This window comes from Dendrobates tinctorius, unplaced genomic scaffold, assembly GCF_039654945.1.
Source record: "Dendrobates tinctorius isolate UK_male_01 unplaced genomic scaffold, ASM3965494v1 ptg000171l, whole genome shotgun sequence".
In the NCBI taxonomy this organism is placed as follows: domain Eukaryota; kingdom Metazoa; phylum Chordata; class Amphibia; order Anura; family Dendrobatidae; genus Dendrobates; species Dendrobates tinctorius.
The window spans coordinates 20,936,984-20,955,354 of record NW_027361838.1 but is presented as its reverse complement, the minus strand read 5'-3'; the positions used below and the strand labels follow the sequence as shown (position 1 = coordinate 20,955,354).

General features: G+C 43.2%; 1 protein-coding gene across 6 annotated transcripts in view; it reads right to left on the bottom strand.

The window, feature by feature from the left end:
* Positions 1-18,371, bottom strand: part of ANKRD12 (ankyrin repeat domain 12) — a 178,687-nt gene that overhangs the window by 85,165 nt on the left and 75,151 nt on the right. For all 6 annotated transcript variants that reach the window (XM_073550954.1, XM_073550953.1, XM_073550952.1 and 3 more), the window contains one exon: positions 6,120-6,258. In XM_073550954.1, coding sequence (XP_073407055.1) covers positions 6,120-6,209 — 90 coding nt within the window. In that variant the 5' untranslated portion in view covers positions 6,210-6,258. The remainder of the gene's footprint in view (positions 1-6,119; positions 6,259-18,371) is intronic.

Genomic DNA, 18,371 nt, shown 5'->3' with positions numbered 1-18,371 from the left:
ACTCTGTATGTCATGGTTCACTGGTACTTACCGACCTTGGAAGTACTGAGGCGATTGCCACCTAGTGTCTTTAACCCCCGAAATACTGCAATCACAGCCTTTAGCAGGCGTGCAGAGGGAGGGAGCCCCCTCTGTACTATCAATGGGGGCCCGATTGTTGCCATGGTGACCAGATGCCTTGATGACATCTGGGTCATCATGCTACGGCAAGCCCCTCAGACCATGCGCTGAGCACGGTCTCAGGGGCTCGTGTCAGTAAAGCACCGACAGTTATAATGCATTGCAATGGATTGTAACAGCGATCAGGCTGTGAAAGTTTGGCATCGCTGCATTCGTGATGACCCGCCCCATAAAACTGCCCCACTAGTTAACCCCTTCAGTGAACACCGTAAAAAAAAAAATTGAAGGAGGAAAAAAAACAAACATGCTTTTTCATCATATTGACAAACAAAAAGTAGAATAAAACACGATCAAAAAGAGTAATGTAAATACAAATGGTATCTCTGAAAACATAATATTGTCTGGCAAAAAGCAAGCCACCACATAGCTCCATCAGTGGAAACAAAAAAGAAAAAAAAAAAAGAAAAAAAAAAAGTAATAGCTCTCAGAATACAGTGATGCAAAAATAATTTCTTCCATAAAATAATTTTATTGTTTAAAAGCTCCAAAACATAAAAAAAAATTACATAAATGTGGTATGGCTCTAATCGCACTGACCCGAAGAATAGGCAGATGGAGGCACTGTGGACACTGTCTCGCCTATGAACTGGTGGGGTTCATTTTTTTAGGCGTGCATAAAAACGCAGCCCACCATAGTTTTGTGCACTTCTGAAAAGGACACCGCTGAACAGAGTAAATATGCTGCCTCATTATAATGAATGGATCTCTCGGGGGTTGCCTCTGAATAATGTCACTTGGAGATTTAGATGGAACCCCAAAGTAAAGCGGTCGGCGTAGAGAGCCAGATAAATGTGATCCCAAACATAAGCAAAGTGTTCCCAATAAAAGCTTTAACTCAATCCCCAATTAAGAATGTCCTCACTCAGGTCCGTCATCCGTCAATGGAAATATAGAGGACTTCCACGCACAAAGGCTAAGAAAAAGCACTATGGCTCCTCGCTCCCCAAAAGAAATCCATCGAATTCTGCACTCCCAAATCCAAATGATCCCCTTCATCCTGAGCCCCAGTGTGTCTACACAACATTTAGCGCCTACATGTTTGGCATTTCTGTAGAGATATATTTTACGGTTATGGTTTGAAGGTGCCATGACCCACTGGGCTCTCCCAGTGGGTCATGGCACCTGCAAACCATAACCGTAAAATATGCACTATATTATGGTGTTCACTCCCATCTGAGCTTTGCACTGTGCCTCAAAAGTATTTCCCGTTTAATTTGCATATTCATATTTCCCAGGGAGCATTGCACCTAGGATTTCACCGAGCGCCTCTGCCGGCTGCCGCAGTGTTTTCTTTGACTGGTCTCCCTGAGGTCAGTGATTGTTTCGTGATGTTGGTCTACTAGGCATTGCTCCCACCTAGCCAGAATCCTACTCCACACTGATGAGGGGCAACACCCCGAAACAGCTGTCTGTGGATGGATACCTGGCCTTGGTATTTCCCTTGTCATATCTGTAAACTCGTAAGAGCTGGATATTGACTTAAAGGGCCACTTAATATGGTGGTAATAGTGGTTTCCAAAAGGAGCCACTCCTTGGCTGGGTCCTTCCATGGAGGAAGATCTGGCTAGTCCCGTGTTTGAGACTCTTAAATGAGGCTCCACGGACTTTATTTGCATATCTGTTTAAATGTAGGGCATCTGCGCAGAATGTTGTAAAAATTTCTCCTAAGGTATATTCTTCAGTAAAAATGTTATTGTTTCTTCATAGCCCAATAATATAAACCTCTGAGGCACATGTGGTGACAATATGATTACTGCACCCCTGAATGAATTCATTGGGGAGTTTAGTTTGTAAAATTAGGTCATATATGGGGGGGGGGGGGGGGGGTCTGCTGTTCTTGCACCCCAAGGGCACTGCCAAATGCCAATATGACACGGCACCCTAAAAACATTCCAACAAAATCTGAACTCCAATGTGGCGCTATTTAACTTCGGAGCTTTACACTGTGCTTCAAAAGTAGTTTTCAACCACATGTGGGGCATCATTGTACTCAGGAGAAATTGAACAACAAATTTTGTAGTCCATTTTCCACTGTGATCCTTATGAAAACATTTGGGGCCAAAACAGGTTTTGTATGAAATTTTTTTTTCCCATTTTCACAGATCAATGTTGTAAAATTCTATCAAGGTGCTAACAGCACAGCACATCTAGATAAATTCCTTCAGAGGTCTAGTTTCTAAATGGGATCATTTGTGGGGGGTTTCCACTGTTTAAGCACACAAGTGGTTCTCCAAACACGGCATGACACCCGCACATAATGCCATCAAAGTCTGCATTCCAAAACGGCACTTCCTCCTTTCGGAGCCCTGCCATGCACCCAAACAGTAGTTTTCCCTTACATATGGAATATCGCCGTACTCTGAGAAATTGCACAACAAATTGAGTGGTAAAATTTCTCCTGTTACCCTTATGTAAATGCAAAATTTGGGGCTATAAAAACTTTTTGCAGGAAAAAAAAATATATAATTTTTTTTTTTTATTTTCACAGCTCAATGTTATAAACTTCTGTGAAACACCTGGGGGTTCAAGTTGCTCACCCCACATCTAGATTTCACTGAGGGGTCTAGTTTCCACTGTTTAGGCACATCAGGGGCTCTTCAAATGAGACATGGCATCCGCTAATTATTCCAGCAAATTTTGCATTCAACAAGTCAAATGGAACTCCTCTTCTGAGCCCTGCCATTTGCCCAAACAGTGTTTGCCCCCATATATGGGGCATCAGTATGCGGAGGAGAAATCGTACAACAAATGTTGGTTTATTTTTCCTGTTACACTTGTGAAAATAATGAAATTTGGGTCTAAAGTGAAATTTTTGTGAAAAATAAATTTAATGTTCATTTTTTCCTTCTACATTCCAAAAATTCCTGTGAAGTATCAGGATTAATCAACTTCTTGAATGTGGTTTTAGGCACCTTGAGCAGTGCAGTTTTTAGAATGGTGTCACTTTTTGGTATTTTCTGTCATATAGACCCCTCAAAAATCACTTCAAATGTGATGTGATCATAACAAAAACTGGCTTTGTAAATTTTGTTGGAAAAATGAGAAATCGCTGTTCTACTTTTAACCCTTGTAAGTTCCTAACAAAAAAAAATGTTTCAAAAATTGTGCTGATGTAAAGTAGACATGCGGGAAATGTTATTAACTATTTAGTGTGACATAGGTTTCTGATTTAAGGGCATACAAATTAAAAGTTTGAAACCTGCGAAATTCTCTTAAGTTTTTTTTTTTTTCCACAAATAAAAACGCAAGACACATCGAAGAAAAATTTGCCACCGTCATGAAGTACAATATGTCACAAAAAAAACCCTCAAAATCAGTGGGATCCATTGAAGTGTTCCAAAGTTAAGACCTCGGAAAGTGGTTGTGGTCAGAATTGTAAAATTTGGCCTGGTCATGAAGGTGCAAACAAACTTGGGGGGGGGGGGGTGTTAAAAAAAAAAAAAGGACTAGATGAATCCTTCTAAGGGTACCGTTTCACATAGCAATGCACCAGCGATCCCGACAATGATAAGACCTGGTAAGGATCGCTGGTGCATCGCTACATGGCCGTCAAACAGGCAGACTTACCCAACGACGCAGCAAAGATCCAGCAATCCGTATAACGACCTCGGCGGTCGTTGGGACCTTGTCACAGCAGCGATTATGACTCCAGCCTGCGTCCCCGAGTTCTGCGTCGCCAACGAGGTCGCTCGTCAGTGTCAAACACAGCTATGCGCGCTGGCCAGCGGGACACCAGCGATAAAAAAAAAATGGCCCAGGACATTGAAGCACGATCAGCGACATCGCAGCAGGGGCCTGGTCGCCGCTATGTGTAACATGAAGCGAGATCGCTGGCAAGGTTGCTGTTGTGTCACAAAATCGGTGACGCTTCAGCGATCTCGCTATGAGAGACGGGGCCTTAAGCTCTATGTGGAAACAGGAGGTCAAGCCTGTGGAAGGGAAGAGAGACTTCCTGTATCTACAGTTGTGGCCAAAAGTATTGACACCCCTGCAATTCTGTCAGATAATACTCTGTTTCTTCCTGAAAATGATTGCAAACACAAATTCTGCTCCAGGTCCCTGATATTTTAAGGGTGCCTTCTCCAAACTGCCATTTTTAGATCTTTCCAGGGGTGTTCTATGGGATTCAGGTCTGGACTCATTGCTGGCCGCCTTAGAAGTCTCCAGTGCTCTCCCTCAAACCATTTTCTAGTGCTTTTTGAAGTGTGTTTTGGGTCATTGTCCTGCTGGAAGACCCATGACCTCTGAGGGAGACCCAGCTTTCTCACACTGGGCCCTACATTATGCTGCAAAATTTGTTGGTAGTCTTCAGACTTCATAATGCCATACACACGGTCAAGCAGTCCAGTGCCAGAGGCAGCAAAGCTACCCCAAAACATCAGGGAACCTCCGCCATGTTTGACTGTAGGAACTGTGTTCTTTTCTTTGAATGCCTCTTTTTTTCTCCTGTAAACTCTATGTTGATGCCTTTGCCCAAAAAGCTCTACTTTGTCTCATCTGACCAGAGAACATTCTTCCAAAACGTTTTAGGCTTTTTCAGGTAAGTTTTGGCAAACTCCAGCCTGGCTTTTTTGTGTCTCGGGGTAAGAAGTGGGGTCTTCCTGGGTCTCCTACCATACAGTCCCTTTTCTTTCAGACACCGACGGATAGTACGGGTTGACACTGTTGTACCCTCGGACTGCAGGGCAGCTTGAACTTGTTTGGATGTTAGTCGAGGTTCTTTATCCAACATCCGCACAATCTTGCGTTGAAATCTCTTGTCAGTTTTTCTTTTCCGTCCACATCTAGGGAGGTTAGCCACAGTGCCATTGGCTTTAAACTTCTTGATGACACTGCGCACGGTAGACACAGGAACATTCAGGTCTTTGGAGATGGACTTGTAGCCTTGAGATTGCTCATGCTTCCTCACAATTTGGTTTCTCAAGTCCTCAGACAGTTCTTTGGTCTTCTTTCTTTTCTCCATGCTCAATGTGGTACACACAAGGACACAGGACAGAGGTTGAGTCAACTTTAATCCATGTCAACTGGCTGCAAGTGTGATTTAGTTATTGCCAACACCTGTTAGGTGCCACAGGTTACAGGTGCTGTTAATTACACAAATTAGAGAAGCATCACATGATTTTTCAAACAGTGCCAATACTTTTGTCCACCCTCTTTTTTGTGTTTGGTGTGGAATTATATTCAATTTGGCTTTAGGACAATTCTTTGTGTTTTTTCATTTAAGACAAATTAAATGAAGATAATACCAAAGAATTTGTGTTTGCAATCATTTTCAGGAAGAAACTGAGTATTATCTGACAGAATTGCAGGGGTGTCAATACTTTTGGCCACAACTGTACATGTAGCAGAGAAAAGAAGAATTAGCTGGGTAGAAAGGCATGAAGAGCAATTGTAAGTACACAGTGCTATATAACATGATGACTGCAATATATTAAGAAAATAAAAACTCTGATGAAAGGAATTCTTTAAAAACATCCAGACAGGAGAAAAAATAGACAGGACAAAGCAGCACAATCCATTATGCACCGCCCAAGAACAAGAATGGGACGTATGAGCGATGGGTGAATATTTATTTTTAACACTTTTAAACTAGTCTAAGACCTTTTAACAATAAATGCATTTGGCTGGAGAACAAACACATGAAAGGCTAATCACTGGATGTGAGCAGAGCCAAGTATTATTAGGACATGTATCACACACCAGGTATGCATGCATGTACTGTATGTATGTTGATTGAGAGGAATGAAGACGGCAAAGTAAAACTAGATAAATTCACCAGCTGTTTTCCGTGCATTCCAGTGAGCACAGAAAGACATCCGGAACAACCAGAGCCAGCTGCTGGAGACATGGAAAAATAGGATGGATTTCACAAAAACAACCTATTTAGGGAAAAACAAATGAAAACAGCTGGTGCCTTTGCAGCAGTTTTCTTCTCTTACCTTTCGTCCTGATGGTTTCTCAACCATGATGTTGCAGTCACTGTCTGAGTTCTCGCTGGGAATTACCTTCGTAGACAACGTTTTGGGCATTTTATTATGTAATCCGTTTCAACACCAAATCGAGTGGATCATTATGTGCCTGGAGAGATAGAAGAGAGTAGAAAATGTTCAATCCTGATGTGCTGGGGTGTGTAAGGGTAAACCTAAGGGGACCGTCACGCACAGGGGCTAAAACCCTGGTATTTGTTTAGTAAGCCATTACTTTTCATAGTGCTCATCGTTGTGACCTGCTTAGATCATACAACTGCCTTCTAGCTCAGTGCAAGAAGCCTTGGCTAGCAATACAGATTTGGGTCAAAACATGATATGAGCACATTCTGTACTCAAATCTGACCTGTCCGTTCAGAAAACGATTAAAACCAATAATATTGGTCTGCACATTTGCTGCTGGCAGGAGACAACAAAGGCTTATTGTGATGTCTGCTTTCGTCCACTGACTGAACTCTGTGCTGAACACAGGCCCTTTTACATTTGCAGGAATTTACTACATGGAAGAAATGGTGCCTGCCTGACAAGTTATACATATAGATTATAGAGTAATCATCTCTATGTGAGCACATCCTTCGATTACTAAACATTATATCCAGAAATTAATCCTTTAACGGGAATCCATCAGCAGGTATTTACAATGCAATTTGAGGGCAGCATGATAGCTGGAATCGGGGTCTCAGCCGTATTTGTCACTAACTGGGCTGCTTGTTGCATCGCATCTTTCAATAAAATCAAGTGTTTTATCATCATGAAATCATCATTACAGGACTAGGCATCTTGTGCCAGGTAGTCCTCCAGATCTGTGTAACCTCACCCCCTGGACTGATTGTGAAATTATAGATATAGTGTACACGGCTGCCAATCAGTAGTGTGGGTGGGGCAAACAGAGCTCAGCATTCAGAGAACTGCTAGATCTGCAGCAGAGTAGACAGTGATTGATTCCAGCATTGTGGCACTTACTGGGCTGTCATTTTGATACAGAGCCTCTGTCCCTAAATCATGATGCTCTTAGATTTTATAGCAAAAACCTGGTGACACTCTCAAAGAGGCCTATTTTGCACCACAGGACCAAAACGCTCTTCATTGTTGCATTCCATGAGCCGTTTTCTCCCCCGACATATCAGGGATTGCATGTAACAGTAGGATGAGTAATTGGTCAGTGGCATAATTACAGGGTACATATAATGTGATTAACTCTTCATGGAAAGGAATGCAAATCTAAAAAAGAAAAAACGTGGAAGCATATGGTTATTTAAACCAGTCTATAATCTTTAGGGGGGCCAGGGCAGAGGACAGGTTCACTTTAAACGATCACTATACATAAAATTTCCTCCTGCACAAGCCCCGTAATGTGGATTTTTATTGCCGAATTATAAAAAAAATTATAAAAAAAATTACTTTGAAGCAGTTGTATATGTAAATTAGGGGCCGACCAGTTGGGGGTGGTGTGTTGAACTCCCCAGACTACGCCTTCTTCTCATTACGTAAACACCTCTCTGTGGGCACAAGAGACCCGGATATGCAAGAATGACGTCACCGCTGCCTCGGCAAATCTCGCACACCTGACTGATGTTCTCCCACTTTGGGAATGCAGAATTTAGAATCATAGATGAGTGCAAATCCCAGGATTCATTGGCGCATTGCACAAGCCCAGGGAGGAAACAGTGTTGCCACACTGATAGCTGCGGAAGAGCTCCACATTTACAGGCCAGATATACAAGATTAGGCTTACAGCCCCCATATGCCACCAATGAAAAACACACACCAACTAGATTTCAGACGGTTATTGTGGAGCTCCATGAGCACAGCTTCAAAGCCAATTTCATATTAATTCAGGAAATAAGCCCCTTAAAGGGGCTCGTTAGAATGCAGGAAAAGGTGACTATACATACATGGTGGTGGTTTAGCAGGGTTAGGGAAGGTGAAAGGTTCCCTTTAGAGATGAATGTGCTCGGATAAGGTGTTATCTGAGTATGCTCAGGTGTTACCCGAGTGTCTTCAGCGTGCTTGAAAAATATGTTGAGTCCCTGCGGCTGCATGTCTGGCAGCTATTCAACAGCCACAACACATGAAGGGATTGCCTTAGGCTGGTTTCACACTTGCGTTTTTTTTCCGCGGTATTTTAGCGCTAAATAGCGCATGCGTTTTTTTCCCTATACTTTGCATGGGATGCGCTTATGTGCGCATACACATGCGTTTGTACGCATTTTACCGCGTATGCGTTTTTTTGCGGTATGCGCTCGGGCGCACAAAATGCAACCTGTTGCATTTTTTGGTGCGTCCGACTTGCCTCAAAAAAAATGCATGCGCACGCAATGCGTTTTTTTACAGCAAGACACCCATTATAGTCTATGGGTGCGCATATGTGCGCATTGGCATGCTTATGTATGCGTTTTTTTGCACATGCGTTTTTTTTTGTTAACCATGGAATTTAGGGGTTTGGGTTAGAGTTAGGGTTAGTTAAGGGGGTTTAGGGTTAGGGTCAGGGTTAGGGTCAGGGTTAGTTATGGTTTAGGGTTTGGGTTAGGGTTAAGTATGGTTTGGTTAAGGGTTAGGGTCAGGGTTAGGGTTAGGTTTAGTTAGGGTTTAGGGTTTGGGTTAGGGTTAAGTATGGTTTGGTTAAGGGTTAGGGTCAGGGTTAGGTTTAGGGTCAGGGTTAGTTAGGGTTTAGGGTTTGGGTTAGGGTTAAGTATGGTTTGGTTAAGGGTTAGGGTCAGGGTTAAGTATGGTTTGGTTAAGGGTTAGGGTCAGGGTTAGGGTCAGGGTTAGTTAGGGTTTAGGGTTTGGGTTAGGGTTAAGTATGGTTTGGTTAAGGGTTAGTGTCAGGGTTAGGGTCAGGGTTAGTTAGGGTTTAGGGTTTGGGTTAGGGTTAAATATGGTTTGGTTAAGGGTTAGGGTCAGGGTTAGGGTCAGTAGAGTCATGGTTTGGGTTAGTGTGAGGGGCCACCTAATGTTGGAAAAAAACGCAAACGCGGTAAAAACGCACTAAAAACGCAAACGCATAAAAACGCTGCGTTTTTTTCATGCATGCTCATAAAAATGCTTGAAAAAACCGCAGCAGTTGTATGCTTTTGTATGCGTTTTTTCAATGCGTTTTTTTGCGGGAAAACGCGCTGCAAAAAAAAGCAAGTGTGAAACCAGCCTAACAAACAGGAAATCCCCGCATGTGTTGCGGCTATCGAATAGATTGCGGGGCGCAAGAGCAGGTGAGATGCGTACAAGCTCTACGGCCAAAAAATACACTGTAAAACTGAACGAGGAACAGCCGCTCAACTTGTGAAGCCCAACAACTGACAATGGCATAAAGTAGAAAATTATTTCATTTATGTCGTATAGAGACCACAGTGAGATGGTGAAAGAACACCAATTGAAAAACAAAAGTTAAGGCTCTCAGATTTAATTTTAAAACCTGTCCCGACAGCATGTGTATATGAAGGGTGAATCAAAAGCGGAGCCCACCTCTAATTGCCATGGTCGGCGCAAGCTCCAATTATTGTAATTGTAAATAACCATATTGGTGGTCTCTTATTCCCGAAACCTGTCGTATGTCCAGGCAAAAATAATTTGGGGACATTTTTTTAATGTTATCATTATGCATCACCAGCCCCAACCCAGTTTCTCTGAAACGTCTATGAGGTCAAAATTATTACCTTCAGGGTATGTGCACATGATGGCCTTTTCCCCTTAACAGTTGTCTTTGGCGGATCCCCCCCCCCCCCCCCCCTTTTAAACCCTTCATGACCAGACCACGTTTTTCACATCTGATCAGTATCAATATATGTGGCAATACCTCTGAAATGTTTCAACATATTCCAGTGATTCCGAGATTTATTTATGCGTTTATTTATGTATCAGAAATGTGTCCACAATTTTTAAAAATAAGCAATTTTTAAACTTTGATTACCCCTTTAATCCAGAGAGTTAGACAACACAAAATAGTAAAACAACATTTCCCTCGTGTCTGCCTTATATCAGCACCATCTGTAAAATGTACCATAACTTTATTTTGTTAGGATGTTAGAAACTAAATTTGTAGCAGTAATTTGTCAGTTTTTTTAAAGAAATTTACAAATCTATTTTTAGGGTATGTGCCCACGATCAGTAATTGCTGCGGATTTGAAGCTGTGAATTTATGCAGTGTCAAACCCGCAGCAGCCAGATGTGACAACACGGTGGATGGGATTTCTAGAAATTCCATGTCTAATACGTATAAAGAGACGCCTGCGGGTCACCCACGGAGATGGACATGTGGCGTGTCTTTCAAGATGCCATTATCTGCAATAGAAATTACATCAACACAATGCATTGGAAGAGGGAAATCTGCAGGGTTCAGTGAACACTACAAGGCTGCACTTTGGACGAAGCGACCATACGTGGTGTGCAAAGTGCTGCTACTTCTGGATCTTGTGCACCCGGCCTTAGAGATTTTTTTTTTTTTTTTTTAAAGTGACTTTAGCAGACCTAGTATATATTGGAAGATCTCTCCCCCCCCCAAAAGTGATATTTTTAAAAAACCGCACCCCTTAACATTCAAAACTGCTGTCAGGGAGCTTATTAAGGTCAGGCACTTTTCAGGAGATAAAACAAAAGGGCATGACAGGAAAGAAAAATGTTATTTTTACCACCTAAATGTTGCTTTTCGGGGCAAAATGGCCATGGTTGGTGCAAACAGCGATCATGGGTGATGAAGCAGGGTGTCTGCTATAGTGTACTGAGCATTTTCACTTGTCTGCAGGTGCTATTCACTTATATCTCAGGTCAGTTTTAAGTCATATTGGTCACTAAGAGGTTAAACTGTATCTAAACTATTGAAAGGATTTTTAAACAGGTGCCCCCGAAGAATGAGCACTTCACGGCTTTTGGATCATTAAGTGATAAAAACAATTAAAGCACAACATATGAATAGCAAGCCGCTTTGACATTACAGGGAATATGTTTATTTTTCTTTTAAAACTGCTTTTTCTGATTGAAAAAGATGTTGAGTGCACATACCCTTGGGGTATATGGACAGGTGACATATACACAGCAAATCATGCAGACTTTGATGTAAGGGATGAGACCTGTAGTATTGCTTCAAAGGATAAAAATCCAAAGTAGTAAGTAGCACCTGTCAATATATGTTGGAGATTGTAAATGCGTTACCCACGCTACATAGATAACCAGCTGCGTAAATGACGGGTGCTAGAGACTTCTGCAGTATGTGACTTCACGTTGCAGATTGTAAATGAGTAGTGTCCGTGCACGGATCACAAACATTGACTTCTCCAGAAAGTCAGTGTTACAGTTTAGGCTTGGCAGACCGAACATCGGGTGTGTCCCATGCTGTCATCTGTTTGACAGCGCAAGAAACACTGACGGCTCTGATCAGCGACAAGTTCATTACCACAGGTCAGAGCGCTGCTATTCCCATGAGGTCAAGATGACCGCATGTGAGCCAGCAGATGTGACCAGTGCTAAAAAGGTTACTGCTGATCACGTGCATCTGCTGATGAGAGAAACACTCATTCCACACCTGCTCTCATTCATAGCAGCAAAAACCAGCAAGGCTCATGAGTATTCAGCCGGTGCAGTAAATAAAATGACACACTACAGTTCAAAATTTTGGGTCACCAAGACAATTGTGTTTTCCATGAAAACTCATACTTTTATTAATCAAATGAGTTGCCAAAAGAATTGAGAATCTAGTCCAGACATTGACAAGGTTAGAAAAAAAGATTTTTATTTGAAATAATTTTCTCCTTAAAACTTTGCTATCGTCAAAGAATGCTCCCTTTGCAGCAATTCCAGCATTGCAGACCTTTGGCATTCTAGCAGTTAACTTGCTGAGATAATCTGGAGAAATTTCATCCCATGCTTCCAGAAGGGGACTTAGAATGGGGTTTAGATCTGGGGACTGCGCTGGCCACTCCATTACAAATAGAATACCAGCTGCCTGCTTCTTCCCTAAACAGTTCTTGCATAATTTGGAGGTGTGCTTTGGTTCATTGTCCTGTTGTAGGATGAAATTGGCTCCAATCAAGTGCTGTCCACAGGGTATGGCATGGCAAAATGGAGTGATAGCCTTCCTTATTCAAAATCTCTTTTACCTTGTACAAATCTCCCACCTTACCAGCACCAAAGCAACCCCAAACCATCACATTACCTCCACCATGCTTGACAGATGGCGTCAGTCACTCTTCCAGCATCTTTTCAGTTGTTCTGCGTCTCACAAATGTTCTTCTGTGTGATGCAAACACCTCACACTTGGATTCGTCTGTCCATAACACTTTTTTCCAATCTTCCTCTGTCCAATGTGTGTTCTTTTGCTTATATTAACCTTTTCCTTTTATTAGCCAGTGTCAGATATAGCTTTTTCTTTGCCACTCTGTCCTAAAGACCAGCATCCCGGAGTTGCCTCTTCACTGTAGACGTTGACACTGGCGTTTTGCGTGTACTATTTAATGAAGCTGCCAGTTGAGGACCTGTGAGGCATCGATTTCTCAAACTAAAGACTCTAATGTACTTGTCTTGTTGCTCAGTTGTGCAGCGGGGCCTCCCACTTCTCTTTCTACTCTGGTTAGAGCCTGTTTGTGCTCTCCTCTGAAGGGAGTAGCACACACCGTTGTAGGAAATCTTCAGTTTCTTGGAAATTTCTCACATGGAAGCGCCTTCATTTCGAAGAATAGACTGTCGAGTTTCACATGAAAGTTCTTTTTCTGGCCATTTTGAGAGTTTAATGTAACCAACAAATGTAATGCTCCAGATTCTCAACTAGCTCAAAGGAAGGCCAGGTTTATAACTTCTGTAATCAGCCAAACTGTTTCAGCTGTGCTAACATACTTGCAAAAGGGTTTTCAAGGGTATTCTAACCATCCATTAGCCTTCTTACACAGTTAGCAAACACAAAGTACCATAAGAACAATGAAGGGATGGTTGTTGGAAATGGGCCTCTATACACCTATGAAGATACTGCATTACAAACCAGACGTTTGCAGCTAGAATAGTCATTTACCACTTTAACAATGTATAGAGTTTATTTCTGAATCACTTAATGTTCGCTTCAGTGGAAAAAAAACTGCTTTTCATAAAAAAAAAAAAAAAAAAAAAGGAAATTTCATCCCTAAACGTTTACACGGTAGTGTATGCTCCCCTCTATTTTTGGTAACTAATGTAGGTAAAGCAAACAGCTGCAACTCCCAACTGTCAGCTTTATATTGGCTGGTTATATAAAAAGTAGAGGGGAACCCAAGCCATATTTATTTAAAAAAAAAATGGGGTGAGATTAATTCTGGCTGTGTATTCTTCTTTACAATATGACTATGGGGTTAGTAATGGGGGCATCTTATAGACAACTCTCTATTACTAACCTGTGGACTTGATGTCACAACTGACATTACAAATCTGACATCAACCCCATAACTTTTACCCAACTTGCCACCGCACCATCAAATAGACGTGCCTTTTCTAGGGTGGCTGTGGGCTACTATTTTTAGGTTTGGGAGGGCCAACATCCATTGCCCCTTTCCAGTCTGAGAATACCAGCCCCCAGCTATCTGCTTTAGTTTGCCTGGGTGTCAAATATAGAGAGAAACTATTTTAAATAATTAAAAATACGGCGTGGAGACAACTCTATGGTTGATAAGCCAATATAAAGCCGACAGCTGGGGGTTGCAGCAATCAGCTTTATCTACGCTGGCTATCAAAAATAGAGAGGAACCAATGACATTTTTTCTTTAAATGTATTTATTTATTGCACAGGTGCCGCATGATGGAAACTCATCAACCTTGCCTGCTCTCACTCTCGACACCTGTGACCAGCGGTAACCTTTTTATCGCTGTTCACAGCTGCTGGCTCACATGCAGTGGTCTGACAGCGTGGGAACCGCAGCGTTCTAACAGGTGGCAACAATCTTCCTGCTGATCAGAGTGCATGTTTCCCGTGTTATCACACCAATGACAGTGTGGGAAAAAGATGTTCGGATTCCACATTCATCTGAATGGGGCTGTTTTGGAGTTCGAGTTCAGTACCCGAACAACTACGGGTTTGCTCATCGCTATAAATTAGCTATCTATATTATGTTACATTAGCTGGGTGCCTGGCATGTCTGACATCACTTAGAATCAGAAACTTATAGGGTAGCTACCTCCAAAAATGTGGTAATAGTTGGACAGTTTTCTTTCAACAAGAGCACACATCGAGCCCCTGAACTTATTTAATTCACTGACTCTTAATGTACCAGTTAAAAACATAAAAAAACCTGGCAGTGAACTTTGCAGGGTATACAAAGTCAGTCTTTCTAGTTACATCCACGTTTCTCAGATCCTTAGACTTTAATAGCAGAATCTGCGCCAAAAACTGATTCTTCATAAAACACCTAGTGTCTTCTGACATGGAACAGTTTTTACAACTGTTGTCAGTATATGACACTATGTATTAGCCAGCTTTTCAAGAAAAAAAATAAAAGACAACCCATCAGATGGATGTGTGAATGCTGTCTAATGATTATATAATTAAAAGTATGTTAAAATAAATAAATATGAAGCCAACATGAAGCAAAGTTTGAGAGATGAAAAGGATAATGCTGGAATTCAACAAAATGTTGGATTATCATGCGGACGTAAAGAGGTTGTGGTTCAGCTCCATTTATCCTTGAGGGATCATGCACAGCAACTGATGCTCCCTATCCAGTTCCTAAGACAAAATCAAATAGCAATCTCTGCTCACAGCCTTTTTTTTTCCCTTTTCATTTTTAAAGTTCACTTGAGGGCAATTTTCCAATAAATTCTTTTTTTCCATGGTGTGCAGAGTTTAAAACAAGCAAAACATTGATCATAACAGTGCAAATGATTGCTGGTGTCAGCAGTGCCGTGATCAGAGACTGACTGCAGTGGTGTTCGAATGTGCTGTAGTCAGGACGTTATTGTTGCAGGTTATTTTTAATAGCACCAGTTTTGATAGATTAAAGCCTTTAATAAATTCATAATCCAATTGTCCCATTTCTCCCAATCAAAAAAAAAAAACGTAATCTCCACATGAATATATTTTATCTTCACAACTTGTGCTTCCAGCAGATTTAGGTCTCAGGAGGCAGACCAAGAATGCATTGGACTTCTGTTTGGCGATAGGATAACCATCACGGACAGTAATCAATACTGTATTTTCCGGACTATAAGACGCACCGGACCATAAGACGCACCCCAATTTTCAGAAGGAAAATAGGGAAAAAAAAATAATTGTCAAATGGGGGTCCATCTTACAGTCTGAATTCAGCTTCCCTGGGAAGGGATCCGGCACAGGTGGAGGAGTGGTCACAGGGGTCATTCAGTGGTCCAGGCTGTTGCGGTGGCGGCGGCTCTGTGCTGGGGCAGGTTGGCTGTTCTGGGGCAGCTGGGCTCTGTGGGGTGAGGGTGGCGGCGGGCTGTGCTCCGGTGCAGGGGCGGCGGCTCCCCCGGCATTTCCTCGAAGCCTGGAGGCCCCCGCACATCTGTTGCTGGCTGCTGTCATGTTGCAGTGGCCTCCGGGAACATGGACGCCGGGAAGATGGCAGCCGGTCCGGGGACGGCGCATGCGCAGGTTCAGATCTCGTCCCGAGATCTCTTTGCCGAGATTTGAATCTCGTCTCCCGAGATCTCGGGACGAGATCTGAACCTGCGCATGCGCCGTCCACGGACCGGCGGCCATGTTCCCGGAGGCCACCGCAACATGGCAGCAGCCAGCAACGGATGTGCGGGGGCCTCCGGGATTCGAGGAAATGCCGGCGGAGCCCTCCACGGAGCACAGAGCCGCTACCCCTGCACCAGAGCACAGCCCGCTGCCACCACCGCACCACAGAGCCCCGCGGCACGCACACCAGCCATGGACGGATGTAAGCATATTGCGACCATAAAACGCACCCCCCACTTTCCCCAAGAATTTTTTTGGGAAAAAGTGCGTCTTATGGTCCGAAAAATACGGTAAGTGTTTTGCAGGGAAACGGGATATAATGCTTGTTTCAACAACAACAAAAAAAAAGTACACATATCTAACAAAACATACTTCCAAAACAATTCTTTTATTTAAAAGACAAAGTAACCATTTTATTTCTGCAGCACCTTGAGAATTGAGGGGTTATCTTTCTGCAATCTGCCACACTGCTTCAGAGATTTTTTTTTTTTACTTAGTTTTAATTCTCTCTAAAAGGGGCATTACCAAAGATATCACCAAGACAATACTGTGTAAAAAGTCCCATTGGTAAGGGCAATGAAAAAAATACCACTTAATGAAAAGGCCTATATGTCTGCTACTGTGTGGATTAAAAAAAAAAAAAAAAAAAAAGGATGCAGAGCAGCAGGAAAAAAAAACAAACAGCTTTTTGCTATGCAATCTGAGAGCAGCACAATGTATAAGCAGAGACCCTGATTTCAGTGATGTCTCACTAAGGCTAGTTTCACACTTACATTGGGCAGAGCTGCGTACTCCCTCTGTTAAGCCCCGCCCACTGGCGCACCTCTTCCATTCAGCTCCACCTATGTCGGCATGCGCCCTGCGTACCTATCTTTAACATTGGGTACGCAGGTCATGGGTATGTATGCGGATGCCTCCGGCATGCGCCCTGCGTACCTATCTTTAACAATGGGTACGCAGGTCATGGGTATATATGCGGATGCCTCCGCATGCATTGTTTTCAACAAAATGCAACATGTTGCGTTGGACGCAGTTCAGCGCAGCGTCAAAACAACACATGCGGAGGCATCCGCACGGCCTGCGTACCCAATGTGAAAGATAGGTACGCAGGACGCATGCCGACGTAGGCGGAACGGAATGGAAGAGGTGGCGCAGTGGGCAGGGCTTAACAAAGGAACTACACAGCCCACCGCAGCTCTGCCCAACGTACGTGTGAAACCAGCTTTAGTAAGCGGTGTTTTGCTACTTTGATAAGATCAGCATTTTATCAATAGGAGATAACATTTCAGGACAAGATGCCTCTTGTTTCCAACCCTGCCCACAGCACTGATTAGCTTTCTGTCACTATATAATGTGCAGCAATACATAGCTCAAAAACATGGCTCTATTTCCAGGGCTGCCATCAGGGCATTACTGCCCTTACTGCTGTATGGGGCCCGATGAACAGCAGTACAGAAGAGGGCCCGCAAGTCAGGGGCCTCGCTCCTCTGCTTCTAGTCATCCCCCCCAAGTGCTGTATGCTGCAGCGCACACATCAGCAGAGCCGCCACATTGGCCTACATCAGAGAGCTACAGATGTGGAAGAGCTGAAGGACCTGTGGTGATGTCATCATTATCACAGGCCTTCACCATATATCAGCTTCACCCCCTGATCACGACGATGACGTCACCACAGGTCCTTCAGCTCACACAGCAGCTGCTGCATCTTCGCCACAGGAGCCCGGCCAGTTAAGAAGTTTATATTTTATTATTGAAAGCAGCAATATGTTTCCACAGCAGGATGGGAGACACAAGGGGGGCAAGATGGAGACACATGGTGCAAGGACCATGGGGCAGGATAGATACGATGGAGACAGATGGGCAGAATCATGGGACAGGATGGGGAGATCATATGGGGCAGGATGGGACATCACATGGCGGCAGAATGGATAATCATGAGGGTAGGATGGGAGAACATATGGCTGGAGTCGACACACGGGGGCCAGGATGGGAGGATCATGGTGCAGGATGGATACGATGGAGACAGATGGGGCAGAATCATGGGACAGATGGGGAGATCATATGGGGCATGATGGGACATCACATGGGGGCAGAATGGATAATCATGAGGGTAGGATGGGAGAACATATGGCTGGAGTCAGGAATGAGACACAAGGGGGCTAGGATGAGCGATATTACCATAGGGGCTAATTAAGGGATATTATTACTGCAGTGATGTATTTATTTTATTTTTTGAGGATACTGTTTTAAATGGGGGAAGCGGTCCTGTTACTGTGCAGAGCGACACTGTCGCCTTTTTTTCTTCATCTGGTGTAGTTTAGAATTTGGGAAAATAAGTAATGTGTGCTATAGATAACTTATTTCCTGGAGAGCCGAGCCATGGCCGGAAGTGACGGCGGTCTGTGCAGTATGAAAGATGAAAAGCGAAGCTGAAGGACTTCACCTAGAGACTAACACTATACACTGTATACTATATACAGCCATCTTGTGTACAATGTCACCAGTGACCACTATTAAAATGTACACTGACACTATATGTATAGCTCCGGAGTATAATG